A 15,822-nucleotide genomic window follows, 5' to 3' on the forward strand; every position below is an offset into this window, starting at 1 on the left:
TCTTTCTCTCTCTCTGCCACCTTTTAGAGCTTCAGCTTTCCCTTCCAATTTATCAATTCCTTCTTTGTTATTATTAGTTCCTCCAGTGAGTTGCTGAGTGTGTGTGTGTGTGTGTGTGTGTGTGTGTGCGCGCGCGCGCTGCTTATTTTCATAAACATTCTTTGTTTCCAAGATTTCTAAACAGATCTTCCTCATGCCTAATCCCTGTTCCTGAGACATGGGGCTCAGTCCCTCTTTTATCTCTGTGGTAATAAAACAAACACTCATTTTAAAAGCCTGTTAGGATGTAACTGTTTCAGCTTCCTTGGGTGTAAATTCTTCCACATGTTGGGATGGTAGCCATTCTTCAAGGTGTTGGGATTTTCTCACATATTTTGTAATGTGAGTCTAAGTGCCCATCGTGTGTGATGGTTTTTGTTCTCCTCTCTCTCTCTGCCTGGCAGTTTTCTATAGGCATAGAGAGCTGTAAATGCAGAAGGAAACTTCTCATCAGCACTCGGGGCTCTTGTTCTGTGGGGCTGGCCACACTCTAGTCCTGGTGGAAAGCTAGCCGCCAGTCACCACGTGTGAGTCTCACACTGTCACGGACGAGCACCCCACTTCCTACAGCAGTCCTGGGCCAGGGACACCTTCTTATCCTTTATTCCCAGGAAGGGAAGCACAGCTCCAGACGCTGCTTTGCAGAAGGAGTGTGGCTTTAGACCTGACACCTGTGGGCATGTCTAACCCCCACTGGTGTGGGAACCAGAGTGCTGGGTTGCCCACTGCTCAGCCAGCCACCTGCCACTTTAGCCCTATCATCCCTGCAAGTTTCTGCTCCCTTTCTGCACAAATTACCTTCCTCGGGTAGTTGCGTACTTTTAGCTGAAAGCATTTACTTTTTTGTATGAGCATGCCGGTCTCTGTGTGCACACACTCACTCCACCACTATGACCTGGGTCCTCGGCACTGTCTGCCAGAGCCAGGCCATGTGTTCCTCCGACTGAGCACAGAGGGGATGACACCCTGGAATGACACAGGGCGGGGGTGGGAGGCTCAAGGGGAAACCCTGAAGGAGACTCAAGAGTGTAATCATTCTGGTCATGAAATTCTAGCTGGCCACAGGTACTTGGACTCGGGAGTTGTGGCCAGCCAGTCACTCTGGAGAGTCAGCTCCAGAGAAGGCTCACGGTCCTAATGCCAGGACCCTGGGGACCCAGGGTCCATGACCACACTCAAAACCAAAGCTATGATACCCTAGTCTATATGAGCCACCCTCCCCAATACAGGGGCCCTGTCCCAGAGAAGCCACAGTCTAGCTCCAACTGTGTTGTGGGGAGAAGGGCTGCTTGGGGTTGTGCAGGGTGAGAGAGAACAGCACCAGGGGCCTGGAATCTGGAGCGGCCCAGAATGGAGCCTTGCCAGGCACAGTGCACCCCCTCCACACCCCTAGCCTCTCTCACACTGTGAGGGAGTCCACAGAGGACCAGGGTGGGAGCCCCTCCACGCTGTCCCACAGACTGCTGCGAGGCCCAGGCCCGCGAGGTTTCTCTCAGACTCGGTCTCTGTCACCTGTGGGTTTTGACACGACTACCTTCTGGACTCAGAAGGTCAGGCCTGGGCCTTTTGCACCCCTCCAGCCTCAACATGCCCAGCCCAACACAGCACTTACTCATACTAAGCTTCACCTCTGCTTTGCCTTGGGGCCCAAACCCACAGCGCCCCAGGACTCAGAAAATATTGACAGGTTTCTGGCGCACATACAGGTCTGCTTGTTTCTATTTCTAGAGATAAAAGAAAGTTCAAAATACATACATATGTACAGACACAGCAAGCCCACAGGGTTGCTGTCAGCTCTGCCCCTGTCGGGGTGACGGGGACCACTCAGGAGACAAGGAGCTGACCTCACCCCACGGCGGGGGTTTCAGGCTGATGGGGCGGTTTGGCTCTGGAGGTAACAGCAAGCCCAGCCCCACCCTTGCCCGAGACCACCCACCCACAGGACAGGCCTGACAGGGGCAAGGGGACATGGCGTGCCTCAGTCAGAGTCACAGGCCTCTTGCTCGGTGGTGGCGTCCACTGCAGAGGCCAGGCTGTCCTCTTGGCCTTTCAGCCTCTCACCTGGATGAGGGACAGACAGAGGAGTGGGGAGGGGCCCTGTGCTTGGGCCACCACCCAGAGGGCAGGGATCCCGCCTCGCCAGGCCCTGCACTTACGGATCAGCTCGGCAATGGCCCTCTGGGTCCGTTTTTCTAGCTTCTCTAGTTTCTTGGCTACGTCTCTCTTGAGGTCCCTGGAGCAGGCAGGTGTGAGGAGGCCGAAGTTGAAGACTGGCTTGGTGTGGCCTTGGGACCCTCCCCTCCCAAAGCCCCTCTGGCATTAGGAATCACACTCAGCTGCCTGAGGAGACCACCGCGGGGAGGAGACCACCCTGGGGAGGAGGCCAGGAAGCTCCTCTCTCCCTTTCTGCACCCTCCAAAACCCAGCAGCAGTCACCCTTCCGTGTCCCGCTGAGGCAGCGACTGATGGCGCAGACCCACCAAACACGGGACCGAGTCAAGGTGTGCGAGGGTGGGTGTTATCTCAGGGTCCCTCTCAGCCTGGTCCCCTCGGTCACCATCAGGGAGTGACCTGCCCTAGCCCACTGTGGGTCCTGCTCCTCCTCTAGCCGTGTGCTCACCCTCACCACCAGGAGCTTCCAGAAGTGCACACACAGCCTATTCTCCCTGCCCAGGGATTCGGAGGACACATGCCCCGTGCTTCTGTTTCGACAAATGAGAACACCTTCGGTGGTGCTGTACTTGTCACAGAATCGCTGGTGAGGGATGTGGCCTGCACCTCTGGCCCAAGGTCAAGCAGAACACAAGCCCCAGGCCACATGGCCCCTCTCTCCCCCACTCTGTATCAGCCTGGTCACAGGGGCATCGGGAAAGGATGAGCAGCCCCATTTCACAGAAGAGGAAACTGAGGACAAAGCACAACAGGCCAGTGGCAGCAGAACTGGGCATCAATCTATACCTGCCCTCCCCATCCTCTCGCCTCCATCCTGTGGCTCCTTGAGGGCCAAGGCCGGCCTTGCTCAAATGGAGCTCTCTGAGGTGGCCGGACCCCCACCCTTGCAACAGGGACTTCTTCAAGGGACTGCTGCTCCTCACCCTCCCGGAGCCCCTCCCCCGCCCTCCAGGTGTCACCCCCATGGCCACCCTCTCATTCTCCACTTCTGTCCTGTCAGCACGTTCTTTGGACAGCAAGTGTCCACACTGTCCGTCTCCCTGCTGTGAGGTGGGAGAGGCCCAGCCCGAGGGCCGTGTCTGGCACCCAGAGCGGCCGGTGGGTCCGCGCGAGTCCTGCAGCGGCGGCACTCACCAGTCAGGCTTCCGGGGCGCGAGGTTGGCCAGGTCCTGGGGAGGAAGAGACACGTGTCAGGACCGGAGGGCCCCTGCTCCAGGGCACGTGGGCAGACAGGGGACTGAGGCAGAAAGTGGGAGAAAGGGAGGGAGAAAGGAGGGGTGTGGGAAAAGGGGGTGGAAGGGAATGTAGAAGTGGAGAGGAGGAAGAGGGAAGTAGGAGGGAGGAGAGCCGTGGGGGAGGAGAAAAGGGCCCACGACGGGGGCCACTCACCACTTCCTCGATGACGGGCTCTGGTTTGGCGGCCTCCAGCTGCTCCTTCACCTTCTCTTCCACTAGAGGGTGCAAGACAACAACACAGGCCTTCGGAAAGGGGCCGCCACTCTCCCTGAGGCCCACGAGGCACACCCGGCACCCCGCACGGGAGAGGGGGAGGGTGCGGAACGGGCTCCCCCCGAGACCCTGGGCTCTCTCACCCCCACCTCTCCCGGGGCACCCAACCTCCAGAGGCGAAGACTCTGCAAAGGCAGCCGTGGAGGCAGGCCTGGGTTTCCCCGGATGACAGCCAACCTGGGGCGAAGGAGGGCCGGCAGGAGGCAGACGGCTAGAGTAGACAGAGCCCAGACCTCCAGCAGGGAAGCATGGCCAGTATTCTCGGCCCTTCTCCCCAGCTGGGAAATGAGAGAGCTGCCTTGGTATATCCACAGGATGGTTCTGCGAAGAGCTGTGAGGACTGGCTTTCCCACAATCTCCAGGGGCTCCTGGGCTCTGAGGACATCCTCTGGGCCCTGGACTAGCTGGGGCACAGGTGGCTTTTCTTCCCATCCCACTTGGATATGTGCTCGCAAGGATACATGCTCCCCACCTTGGGGAGCCCTGACCTCACGCGCCTCCCAGCTATGCCCAGCGGCTGACGGCACCCTAACCCTAACCCTAACCCTAACCCTAACCCTAACCCTGGGTGGGGAGAGCAGGAGAGCCTGCCTAGACCCAGGCGCACTAACAAGTCTGGGCTCCGGACGCTTCCTCCAACCACCCCCACCGCCACCCCCCCCCCCCCCACCACTCCCCGTCACTGTGGCCACATGTTGCCTCACCTGCCTCCAGCCACAGATGCTGAAGCCGCAGGACGGGACCACTCCCCGCCCCTCTCCCCGGTCCCGCCTACTGCCCCCACCATGGGGGCCCAAACCACGAAGCGAACCACCTAAGAAGCACACGAATCTTGAGGTGAACAACTGGGGAAGTAGACGAGGGTGGGGCGGGGGTGGCTGAATGGGCAACAATTTGCTGTCTTCAAGATAAATGTACTTATTCATTTATAATTTGTATAATTAGAAACTGGTAACAGAAACGAAGGATAAAAACAGGGCCAGGGGTCTACGTGGTAAGTGTTCTGCATCTCCAGTGTGGAGCATCTCCAGAAGCTCCCGGCTGCTGTGCTGCTCCCCACGCCACGAGACCGGGCAGCCCCACGGCCAGGCCGCTCACACAGGGACACCTGCCGTCAGGGACACCTTCTCCATCCTCTGCGCTCTGGCACTGCCACGCCTCGCAGCCGGCGGGCACCTGCCCGCCCGCTGCTCTCTGAGCACCTGAGTGGTCAGCTCTTCTCCAGGGTCTCTCACTCTGACCCCCAAGTGCCGCCAGGATCCATCCCCACCTATGCCCCTGCCCCTGTTGCCCCTTCCACGTCTCAGCCCAGAGAGGTCCTTTAGGGGAATGGGGCCTCTTCTCTCGCAGGTCCCCGGAAGGCCCTCCAGCCGTGCCCTGACCACCTCTCTGCTGTCACTCAGCACTGACCACTTCTGGATGGCTGTGAGACGTTGCCAGGGGTCCTGGAGGCCCAACTTCCAGGCCTGGCACTGCCAGTTACCCTCCAAGAGAGGACGACACCTGACAACGTGGAGGCGGCTGACGGCGCCTTGGAGGTGGAAAGCTGCGGCCCACCTACCGGCGACTGGCTTGGCCTGGGGCACCCTCCTCCTCTTCAGGTCCTCGTCCTCTGGGACATAGTTCCGCAGCCTGAGTTCCCTATGAGAGGAGATGACAAGCAGAGATGGAGCGAAGCACGTGGCAGTCTCGTTCACCTCGTACACCTGAAGGTCGGACTGTGAGGAAGCCACACGAGCCGGTGACTTCTAGACTTTCCTCCGGTCTCTCTGGAGACGGCCTGGTGAAGAGGGAGAGCACGGGAACAGAAGGACCATAGGGACGGGCCCCCCTCTCCATGCAGCCCCGTCATCTGCCGGGGAGCAGCTGGGCGGGTCACTCCGCCAAGGCCCCGCCCGCACCGTAGGTTCGCCCAGAGCTGGGGCCAGGGATGCCTGGGAGCATTCTCTGGCTGTCTCTCCTGGATGAGCCCCATCTGACAGCCGGGAGAACTGAGGGTCAGAGAGACTGGAGCATTTTCATAAGGTCTCACAGCAGTGGCTGCAGCGTCTGACCCGGAGTCAGGGCCGGAGCTCCCGGGCTGAGTTTCCCCTACAGGACAAAGCCGGTGGTCACCCACTGTTTCTCCAAGCCTGGCTTCCTTCTTAGAGCCTTTGTGGCCTGGAGCCGCTGGCACAGACCTCAGCTCCTGGTGGCAGGGGTGTGTGCGTGCGAGGAGTAGCCGGCAAGGGTGAAGGACAGGCACGACAGCGTGCAAGGCTGGGATAGCCGGAAGAACTGCATGGCCCCGCGCCCACAAGAGGGCTTTAAAACGCTACTGGGCAGACCCCAAGACCTCCGTGAAGGGAGGGGAGCTGTGAGGGACCAGGATCACACACTGGGCCCGGCCAGCAACAGCGCTGTTACTTTCCTCTCACGTCAGTCCCCTTGGGCAGGGGTGGCCTCCACACCAGGCGTGTGCTGGGGTCTCCCTGGCTCAGCAGCTCATCAATCCCGACCCCCACACAGGGAAGCTTGACCACAGGAGAAACGGCCCCAGGCTCCCTCCACGGGCTGGCAAAGTGACACTTTGCATGTGGGGGCTGCTGCTTCATAAAGGCAAGACAGACTGTGGGACAGACCATTTCCACTCTAGGGAAGCAGAACAGCCTCCTGACATGCCAACCAGGTGAGCCTGGGAGGTGGGTCCTCCTTCGCTACGTCTTCTGAGCCCCTCAACGGCTGCTGGCCCCTCAGAAGTCCAGGGATGGTTTTCCCAGCAGGAGGGCTCCCACAGTCCATCACCTACCAAACCCTCTGTGCCGGGCAAAACCGCTGCTGAGGTCCCCTGTGCAGGCAAGTTGTTCTACAGATGAGGCAGCAGGTGTCTGTGGCCACACACCCAGCAAGTGGCAGAGGTCTGAATCTGGGAGCTTTCTGTTGCCAACCAGTCCCTATCACCAGCTCTGGCAGCCCCCTTCTCTGCCAGGGCCCCATGCCCAGAGTCCACGGCGCTAAGAGCAGGACACCCACCCTGTCCTCTACCTTCTAGCGCCTCCTGCAGGCCTGCTGGTAAATGCCACGGAAGCACCAGCAGAGAAAGTGGGGCATGATTCGGTACACTGACTTTCGTTCACAACAAGGTAGTGAGAAAAGCAGAAGAGAAACTGGGTGTGGGAAGAAAACTGCATGGACTAGTGAGAAAAAAAAAAAAAAAAACAACTATCGCTCTCAGAAACCAGCTTCAGGGTTTTGTGAGAAATCAGCAGGAGAGAGGGGAGTCTGCTGGGAACTGGACCCAGAGCTCGAAGCCCCAGGAACAAGTACCCGCGCCCCAGCCGCCTTGCTGCCCAGGCTTCGTAAGATGTTGGAACAGGGAAGACACAGCAGGGGGACAGGGAGAGGGCAGCACAATAGGAAAGAGCAGCACTGGCGGGGGCGGGGGCGGGGGGGGGGGGGAGGAGGCTGGCCACACAGCAGCCCCATCCCCCACAGCAGTGCTACCGCCCAGCGTCCCCTGCTCTCCCTGGGAGCTGAGCACCAGTCCAGTAGTCGAGAACACCTGTGTCCCAGTCACTGTGGGACCATCCCATTCTCGGCCTCAGCTTCCACATCGTTAAACAAGAAGGGTATGTCCAGCTCCGTCAAGCTACATCCAAGCCCTCTCTGATTCACTCTGTGAGAGCTCATGAAGAGATAGCCTCTAATGAATGCCCAGTTACCTGCCCTGCCCTCGGCCCCCACCCCTGAAGGGCAGGAGTCTCTGTGACAGGTCATGGGGGCACTGGGTTCTGCTCCAGGGCCTGGCTTTTCTAACACAGAGCCGAGGTTTAACCCCCTGCTTCTGAAAATGGCTGAAAACACCTGACAAGAGACATACTTTTATTTATTTATTTATGTTTGTTTGTTTGTTTATTTATTTTTACCGTTTATTCACTTTTGAGAGAGAGAGACAGAGCGTGAGCAGGAGAGGGGCAGAGAGAGGGGGAGACACAGAACCCGAAGCAGGCTCCAGGCTCTGAGCTGTCAGCACAGAGCCCGATGCGGGGCTCGAACTCACAAACCGTGAGATCATGACCTGAGCTGAAGTCGGACGCGTAACCAACTGAGCCACCCAGGAGCCCCGAGACATATTTTAAAAAATCCGTTAGCCTTGGACAAGCCCCAAGGCAACCAGGATCTGAGGGACTGCAATCATAGGAAGGGCAAGTGTGACAGGTGAGCCTGACACTGGGCACCTCATCACCCCATCTCCCCTAAAGCATCTATTTACGAGCAGAGGCTGCACAGCTGAGACCCCAAGGAGAGCTCCCTGCAATCTCATGTGGCCGAAGAGATAAAAGTATCCATCAGTGCAGGAAGGAAGCCTCTTCCCCAGTCCTGAGAGGGTGGGTCAGGGCACCCCTAGTCTAACTGCCTGCCCGAAGCTCGAATACATCTTCCCTGGAGGAAAATAACCGATTCAGAACCCCATATTATCTCTAAGATTTTTCATACACAACATCCAGGATTCAACCAAAGCCATGAGAAAAGAAAATAATAATAAAGGTGACAGAAACACACTCACAGGAGATCCAGATATTAAAATGATTAGAAATGAAATATAGGGGCACCTGGGTGGCTCAGTTGGTAAAATATCTGACCTTGGCTCAGGTCATCATCTCACAGTTTGTGGGTTCAAGCCCCGCATAGGGCTTTCTGCTCTAAGCACAAAGCCTGCTTCAGATCCTGTCTGTCTTTCTGTCTCTCTCTCTCTCTGCCCCTCCCCTGCGCTCGTTCTCACTCTCTCACTCAAAAAAATAAACATTTAGGGGCGCCTGGGTGGCTCAGTCGGTTAAGCGTCTGGCTTCAGCTCAGGTCATGATCTCGTGGTTTGTGAGTTAGAGCCCTGCATCGGGCTCTGTGCTGACAGCTCGGAGCCTGGAGCCTGTTTTGGATTCTGTGTCTCCCTCTTTCTCTGCCCCTCCCCCGCTCATGCTCTGTCTCGGACTCTCTCAAAAATAAATAAACATTAGAAAAAAAAATCTAAAAATAAATAAATGTTTTTTAAAAAGAAATGAAATATAAAATAACTGAAATTTGGGGGTGCCTGGGTGGCTTAGTCGGTTAAGTGACCGACTTTAGCTCAGGTCATGATCTTGTAGTTTGTGAGTTGAGCCCCACATCAGGCTCACTACTGTCAGTGCAGAACCTGCTTCGGACCCTCTCTCCCCTTCCCTCTGCCGTTCCCCTGCTCGTGCTTGCTCTCTTTCTCAAAAATAAATAAACATTAAAATAAAATAAAAATAAAAATAAAATAACATAGCACATTTTTTAAAGTTCAGGAAGATATACCACAAGGTGGAGAATTTCAGCAGAGTATCTGAAACTGTAAAACTTAATGAAATGGAAATTCTGCAACTGAAAATCAACCAAAGTTAAGAACTCAATAAATGGATTTAACAGCAGTTTAAAACAGCTAGAGAAAGGGTTCGTGAACCACCAGTAAGTCAGAAAATACCCAGACTGAGGCACAGAGGGAAAAAAGTTGGAAAACAGAGAAAAGAACATAAGAAACCTATGGGACATAGCAAGAAGATCTAACATACATATAACGACAGCCCCAGAAGCAACGTTTAAAGAGATAATAGCGGGGGGCACCAGAGCAGCTCAGTCAGTTAAGTGCCAACTCTTGATTTCGGCTCAGGGCACAATCTCACAGTCCGTGAGTTCAAGCTCTGCATCAGGCTCCATGCTGACAGCGCAGAGCCTGCTTGGGATTCTCTCTCTCTTTCCCTCTCTCTCTGCCCCTCCCCTGGTCGTGCCTGTACACTTTCTCTCTCTAAAAATAAATAAAACATTAAGAAAAGAGAGAGATAATAACTGAAGATTTTACATAATAAGTGGAAAACATCAAGCCATACAATATACACAGATTAAAGAAACACTATGAACCCCAAAGAAGAGCACACCTGGGCAAATCATTATCAAACTCCTAAACACCAAAGACAAAGAGAAAATTCTTAAATTCAACAGACACCTGATCTTCAAAGGAGAAATAAAACGGACAGCTGATTTCTCGACAGAAACAATGGAAACCGACAATGGGGTGATATGGCCAGAGAAAGAAAAGTTGGCGAAACTGGTTGTCAGGGAATCTGTTCTTTACTAAAGGGAGTGCTTTTGACAGAAGGAAAATGACCTCAGATGAGAGCAATCAAACTGCAGGTAGGAATTAAACGCCTCAGAAAGAGTAACTATGTGGGGAAATCTAAATGAATATTGACTGCACAAAAGAGTAAAAATGACTTGTGGGATTGAAAATGCAGCAGCAACAGCACTAGAGACGGGAAGAACCATCCATGGTGTGAGAATGTTCTGCAGTCCTGGCGTCGCATGGGAAACGGCACAGTGTTACTTTATGTTGGACTTCGGTAAGTTCAGGATGTATGTTGTATCCCTACGGAAACCCCTAACGGGAAAAAGAGTATATAATTAACAAGTTATATTAACAGGAAATGGAATGATCAAAAACAAAACAAAAATCCAAAAAACCAAAATTGAGATAAAAAAGGAAAGCTGCGGGGCGCCTGGGTGGCGCAGTCGGTTGGGCGTCCGACTTCAGCCAGGTCATGATCTCGCGGTCCGTGAGTTCGAGCCCTGCGTCAGGCTCTGGGCTGATGGCTCAGAGCCTGGAGCCTGTTTCCGATTCTGTGTCTCCCTCTCTCTCTCTGCCCCTCCCCCGTTCATGCTCTGTCTCTCTCTGTCCCAAAAAATAAATAAACGTTGAAAAAAAAGGAAAGCTGAGAAACAACAGGTTCACACACAAAACGGGCCCAGGCCGCCATCCTGGGGGCTCCCCACGGCGGCATCTGGCGGTATCCGGAGCTGCCACAGCTCTGGGAGGCTGGGAGACGGGACTACACCACGCCAGCCGGGCCCCTCGGAAGCTGCCACAGTCACTAGGCAGACAGTGGCATCTGGAGCTCACTCTTCTAGAGGCCACTGGAGCCACGCACAGGTTCTGCTACCCTGGTCTTAGAATGTGGAGGCGCGGTGGGAGGAGGTGCTGGAGCCCGAGGCTCCTAACAGGGTGACCTGGGTCCAAATCCCAGCTTTGATGCTTCCGAGACAAGGATGGGAAGGGTCATGCTCTCACTGGCTTCCACATGGAAATCAAAGACACCTTGATTTCATGAGGCTGTGTAAGGGATTCAAGCTGTGGACATCGATACTGAACAGAGTAGTGCCCTGCAGCACAGAGTCAAATCTCCCAGGAGTGCCTTGTTCTCACTCCACAATGCTGCCCCAGAAGCCCCGCCCCATACCCCAAGGGCTCCACCTGCCAGGGTGGGAATATGGCAGACTGTCCCAAGATGGGACAGTTAGCCCTCCGAAGCCCAGAGAGTAACCCTCGAGTGCAGCTGGGAACAGCAACCCAGCAGACACATACGTGGCCTAGCAAGGCTTCTCAAAATACCCTCCATGAGCTAGGGTACCTGAGCAGATAAAGTGGTCCTTGTGTGGCCCACCGGGTGGCAGAGATGTGCCTATTCCTGCACACCACACACCGAATGGCAGGACGGGCCAGGACATACCATCAGCAGTTGAGGGCTAGCCAAAGAACAGAAAACTACTCTCTCCATGCCTGCCTCCTCAGTGTGTCTGGTCTCCACGAGCCCGGCCTCCGTCACGAGTGAGTCCCGGAAGCGGGGCCAGCCAGGAGCCTGGCTTCTCTTCTCTTACTTATCTCTGCAGCCCTCTCTGCTCAGAACCGGGTGTGGAATGGACCTGGACTGGACTGAAATCTGCAGATAGGGCTTAGAAGACAGGCTGTGAGGCAAGGCCTAAGCAATAGGCCATAGGCAGGGTGGGCTGGCCCCAGCCCCAGCCCCGGCCCCGGAGGAGCCACAGGCAGAGGCGTGGGAGACGGCCAGGCCAGAGGAGTGCCCAGAACTTTTCCCCAGCCATCTCCGGGCCTGAGGCTACAAAACACATGAGTCCTGAGCTAGGGGCTACGGAGGACACAGACTTGAGCGCCCCTTCCCCGAGCTAACCCTCTCCTGGTGGGGAGAGACCGCTTCACGCAGACCCTGGCCACATGCCCTCTGGCCTGTATCAACAACAGAATGCCACAGGACCAAAGGGACAATGAAGATGCTCTTTGTGACTTTTGTGGGATGAACGCCATGATGTGCTACTGCTAGACTAACCAGAGCAAGGTGAGGAAGAGTAGCGTGCTGTCACGTGTGTAAAAACAAGTGTGCTGTTTGGCGGGGGGGTGGGGTTGGACATACCAGCATATTTTCCTATCTGTGTACCGCCTACCTCTGGAAGATGCCAAGAAGCTGGCCCTAAAAAGGTGGTCTTAGGGGCACCTGGCTGGCTCGGCTGGTAGAGCACATGACTCTTGATCTCAGGCTTGTGAGTTCAAGCCCCACATGGGGGCAAGGAGCCTACTGAGGGGAGGGGGGAGGTTGTCTTATAAGCAAGAGTTGGGAGTGAATGAAGAATTTTTTCCCCGTGTGCCTTTTAATACCTTTGAATTAGGAGCCACGAATCCCTTACATACTCAAAAACTAAAATAAAATGTGTAAATATACACCCAAATAACTACAGACGTCAGATCCATCACTGCATAACCACTGAAAACGTTGTCTGTGAAAGACTGCCCTTAACACGCAACCGAATAATTAACAGAAAGAAAAAAAACAACCAAACGCTGACAGTGATTATCTAAGCGATTTTTTTACTTGCTTCTCCGATTTTCTGTAGTTTCTAGAGTTGCTAATGTAGTTAATATTCTGTCTGCACAGAAACAGCCAACCAATTAGACGGAAGAAAACAAAAAGAGGCAGCAGGCAGAGGGGACACAGTGAGGCTGACCCCCAGGAGCAGGGACTGTGGTGGGCTCAGCACCCGGCAGCCATCAGCGCCTCTGGCCAAAGAGAAGCAGAGGCCAAGACGCGCTCCGGAGGCTTTTGGCCCTGGAGTCTACGGACAGGAGGGCAACACAGTGAGCCCAGTGCCTTCTAGGACTCCACCCTTTGCAACCACGTGTCCTGGGCCACCCACAGGCCCCTCCATGGAGGCAACTGGCATCTGAGTTTAGCCTGTGGTCTGTCCCATGGGGAGGACAGACACAGAGGCCACCTGGGAACCTCTACTTTCACCCTCTCTGATCCAGGGTCCCCAGTGTCCCCTAAACAAGACTAAGCCTCTTAGCACAGTCCTGGCCTCATTCCTCATTGGTCCCTACAGCCTGCTTTCCAATCAAATGTCCCCTGGGTCACTGCCAGCCCTGTCTCCTACACACTCTGAAGCCTCTTAGGCTTCAAGAGCTAGCTCAACAAGATGGCACTGTGGGCAGCCCAAATGTCCCCACTCACCCCAAGACAGCTGACCGCTCCTCTCCTGTGCCCCCTCTTTGCCCTACATGCCCCTACCCTCTACTCAGCAGTCCTCACACCCCACTGCACATGGCCCCTTTGTGGCTGTCCTGCACACCCTGCCTTATAAGTGCCTAGGGACTGAGCTCCAGCACTAAGCTCCCAGCATGCGCTTGCCCCCGGCTCGATGGAAGAATTCAGAGAGGGCACTGATGGGTGGCCAGGGGCCCTGTGGGCCTTTTAATGCTTGGGAAGACAATATAGGAAGTAAAGGATTTGTGCCCAGGAGATTCAAAAAAGGCAGGAATGTGTTCTGGTCAAGGCAGCCAACTCCTAAGTGACTTCCATTGTCTCCGTGGCAAAGCAACAGTGATGCCCAGGTCCACATTCTATGGAGCCTCCTTAAATTGGGGGAAATGTACCCTTTCCCATCTCCTCCCTTCCGCCTTCTCCCCAGGCATCTGAGGAGACCTATCAAGTGCCCGAGCAGGTTCGGTGACCGCTGAGAGGTCTTCCTCAAGACCAGCTGCAGGGCCCCCAGGCGTGGGCTGGCTGGGAGAGCCCGGGGAGAGGACACGGAGGTGCCTTTTCACACCTTCCATGTGTGCCATTCAGGGGAAGGGAGGAGAAAGCTGGCATTCTCTGTAAAGTGGGAAACTCTACCCAGGAGTAGAGTTCTAGAATGTCCAAGTGAAAGGAAATTTCCAGATGATGTGGTCCAAACCACTCCCTGGTGAACGGGCATCAGAGAAAGCCCGCTGCTCATGGAGGTTTCCTAGCCCTGGCCCACTTCACCCCCCTTCATCCATGCTACCAGCCTTACCCTCTGGGACACGAGCCTCTCTTCTCACCTCGCACGCAGCCCGTCCTGCACCCCTGGAGAGAGGCCGGAATGGGGCAGTCCCACGTGGCCTGCTGAGAACACAGCCCACCCCACCCGGCTACCTTGGTCCCTCCTGGACCAGAAAGAGGGCTGTCTCGAAGCTCTCCCCGCAGCCACTGACCACAGGGAAGGCCAAGCCCAGGAGGGACCTGCGAGACCCTGGAGGCCAGCACTGGCTGAAGACAGCAGCTCTGACCGCAGAGGCACACAGTGTGCACATCCGGGGTACAGAGACGCAGGGCTCTTCCAGGGACACACACGCCCCAACAACCTTCTGGGTGCCTTAGGCTCTGCACACAGACGACACTCACCTCCGTGTCCCCAATACAAACAAGGCCTCGTTTCTTGCTACCAGTGGCCAGACCCTGGAGACCCATGAAAACAAGGTGACAGGCGACCATCTCAATTGGTGTGCACAAGGGCTCCAGAGGCTGGGGTCACTTCCCTCAAGACTGATGAAAGCGTTCAAACCTCATGACCTGATAAGCCTGCTCTGGGGAACTTATTCCGTAGAAACAGCAACAAAACAGGGACAAACAAAACACAATGTTCCACACAGAAATGTTTCTGGTAGCAGAATCTGTAGCAGCCCTGGGCAGACACTTGTGGCTCTCTTCTGGCAGAGTCCCCCAGAGGATGAGCACCCTTCCAGATGCCGGCCAGGACTGGGGGTGAGGGTGGGTGGGAATGTCCAGCTCGGGACTGCAATCACAACACCTAGAAACTTCACTACAGGTAAAGTGCAAGATCAGCGTGGAAACTGTTGGGCTACGGTGATGTTTTTGTTTGGTGGCTGCTGAACAGTTTAACCCAGGACACTTGGATACTTGATGGTTGGCTTAATAGCAAATGAAACTTTTAAAGAGCCCAGCGGCTTCCCCACTCATGGGCAGAAGACATAGGACTCCAGCTGTCCTCCCAAAGGACGACTCTGGCCACACCATGGGGACAGATTAACGATAGGGGACAAAGCTCCCTCCCCTTCCATCCGGCCAGCTCCACCTCCACCCTGCCAACCACCCCAGGCCTCCTGTCCTATGACAGGCAGAGAGGATGTGGCACAAGAACCGACCACGTGCTGGACGGGGCCACATCACGTGGACAAAGCCTCTCAAGTGACCCCTCAGAGGGCTTCAGGGAAAGCGGTGGGAGCTCCCGCATCCGCTGGTCCTGCCCCGGCCCCAAGGCCCAGGCGACAGGCAGAGAATGGGATAATGCTTGCTTCTCAACAGGAATGCCCTCCACATGCTGCCCTCAGGGCTGCCCTTCAACCTAAGGTGGTTACTGACACGTTCCAGACGTGGAAATCAGTCCAGAGAGGCTCATGGATGCGTTCGAGGCATCGGAGTGAGGGAAAAGTCAGAGCCAGAATCCAAACCCAGGTCTCTGGCCTTCAGGCAGACCCCAGTCCCCCCTCACCGAGCTCCTCAGGGACCCACGATCATGCGGAAGAGTAAAGGCTTCCTGACCCCACGCCCGGGAGTCCTGCCCAGGGCTGCAGTCCCACTTGCAAGTGAGCCCTTGGTGTTCCTTAAGGGGAAAATGCACGCTGGGCACCCCCCACCCTCCCGCTCCAGGAGTGCAGCCCACAGCGCCATTCTTGAAACCCCTCTTCCCTCTCCAAAGCCCATCCCCCCCAGCCCTCCGAGCTACCAGGACCCCCACTCAGCTCCTAAAATCACAGTGGGTCACAGGTGTTAGCGGCACAAAGGGCTTTAGAAATACACAACAGAAAGGCAGCCACGCCTTTGCCTTAAAAACAGGGAGGCCACGGGGCACCAGAGCCGCTAGGGATGGGACCCACATGGGAGCCCCACCAAGACAGACTGACAGCTATGTTCACCCAACTGTGTCGGCCCCAAGGCCCACCAA

General features: G+C 55.7%; 1 protein-coding gene across 2 annotated transcripts in view; it reads right to left on the reverse strand.

Annotated features, from left to right (window-relative positions):
* Positions 1–1,740: 1,740 nt before the first annotated feature.
* Positions 1,741–15,822, reverse strand: part of CCDC12 (coiled-coil domain containing 12) — a 54,167-nt gene continuing 40,085 nt past the window's right edge. For both annotated transcript variants that reach the window (XM_006928690.4, XM_045049403.1), the window contains exons 3-7: positions 5,282–5,361; positions 3,601–3,662; positions 3,346–3,380; positions 2,196–2,272; positions 1,741–2,100 (exon numbers count right to left, since the gene is read on the reverse strand). In XM_006928690.4, coding sequence (XP_006928752.1) covers positions 2,018–2,100; positions 2,196–2,272; positions 3,346–3,380; positions 3,601–3,662; positions 5,282–5,361 — 337 coding nt within the window. In that variant the 3' untranslated portion in view covers positions 1,741–2,017. The remainder of the gene's footprint in view (positions 2,101–2,195; positions 2,273–3,345; positions 3,381–3,600; positions 3,663–5,281; positions 5,362–15,822) is intronic.

This window comes from Felis catus, chromosome A2 (assembly GCF_018350175.1).
Source record: "Felis catus isolate Fca126 chromosome A2, F.catus_Fca126_mat1.0, whole genome shotgun sequence".
NCBI classification, from domain to species: Eukaryota; Metazoa; Chordata; class Mammalia; order Carnivora; family Felidae; genus Felis; species Felis catus.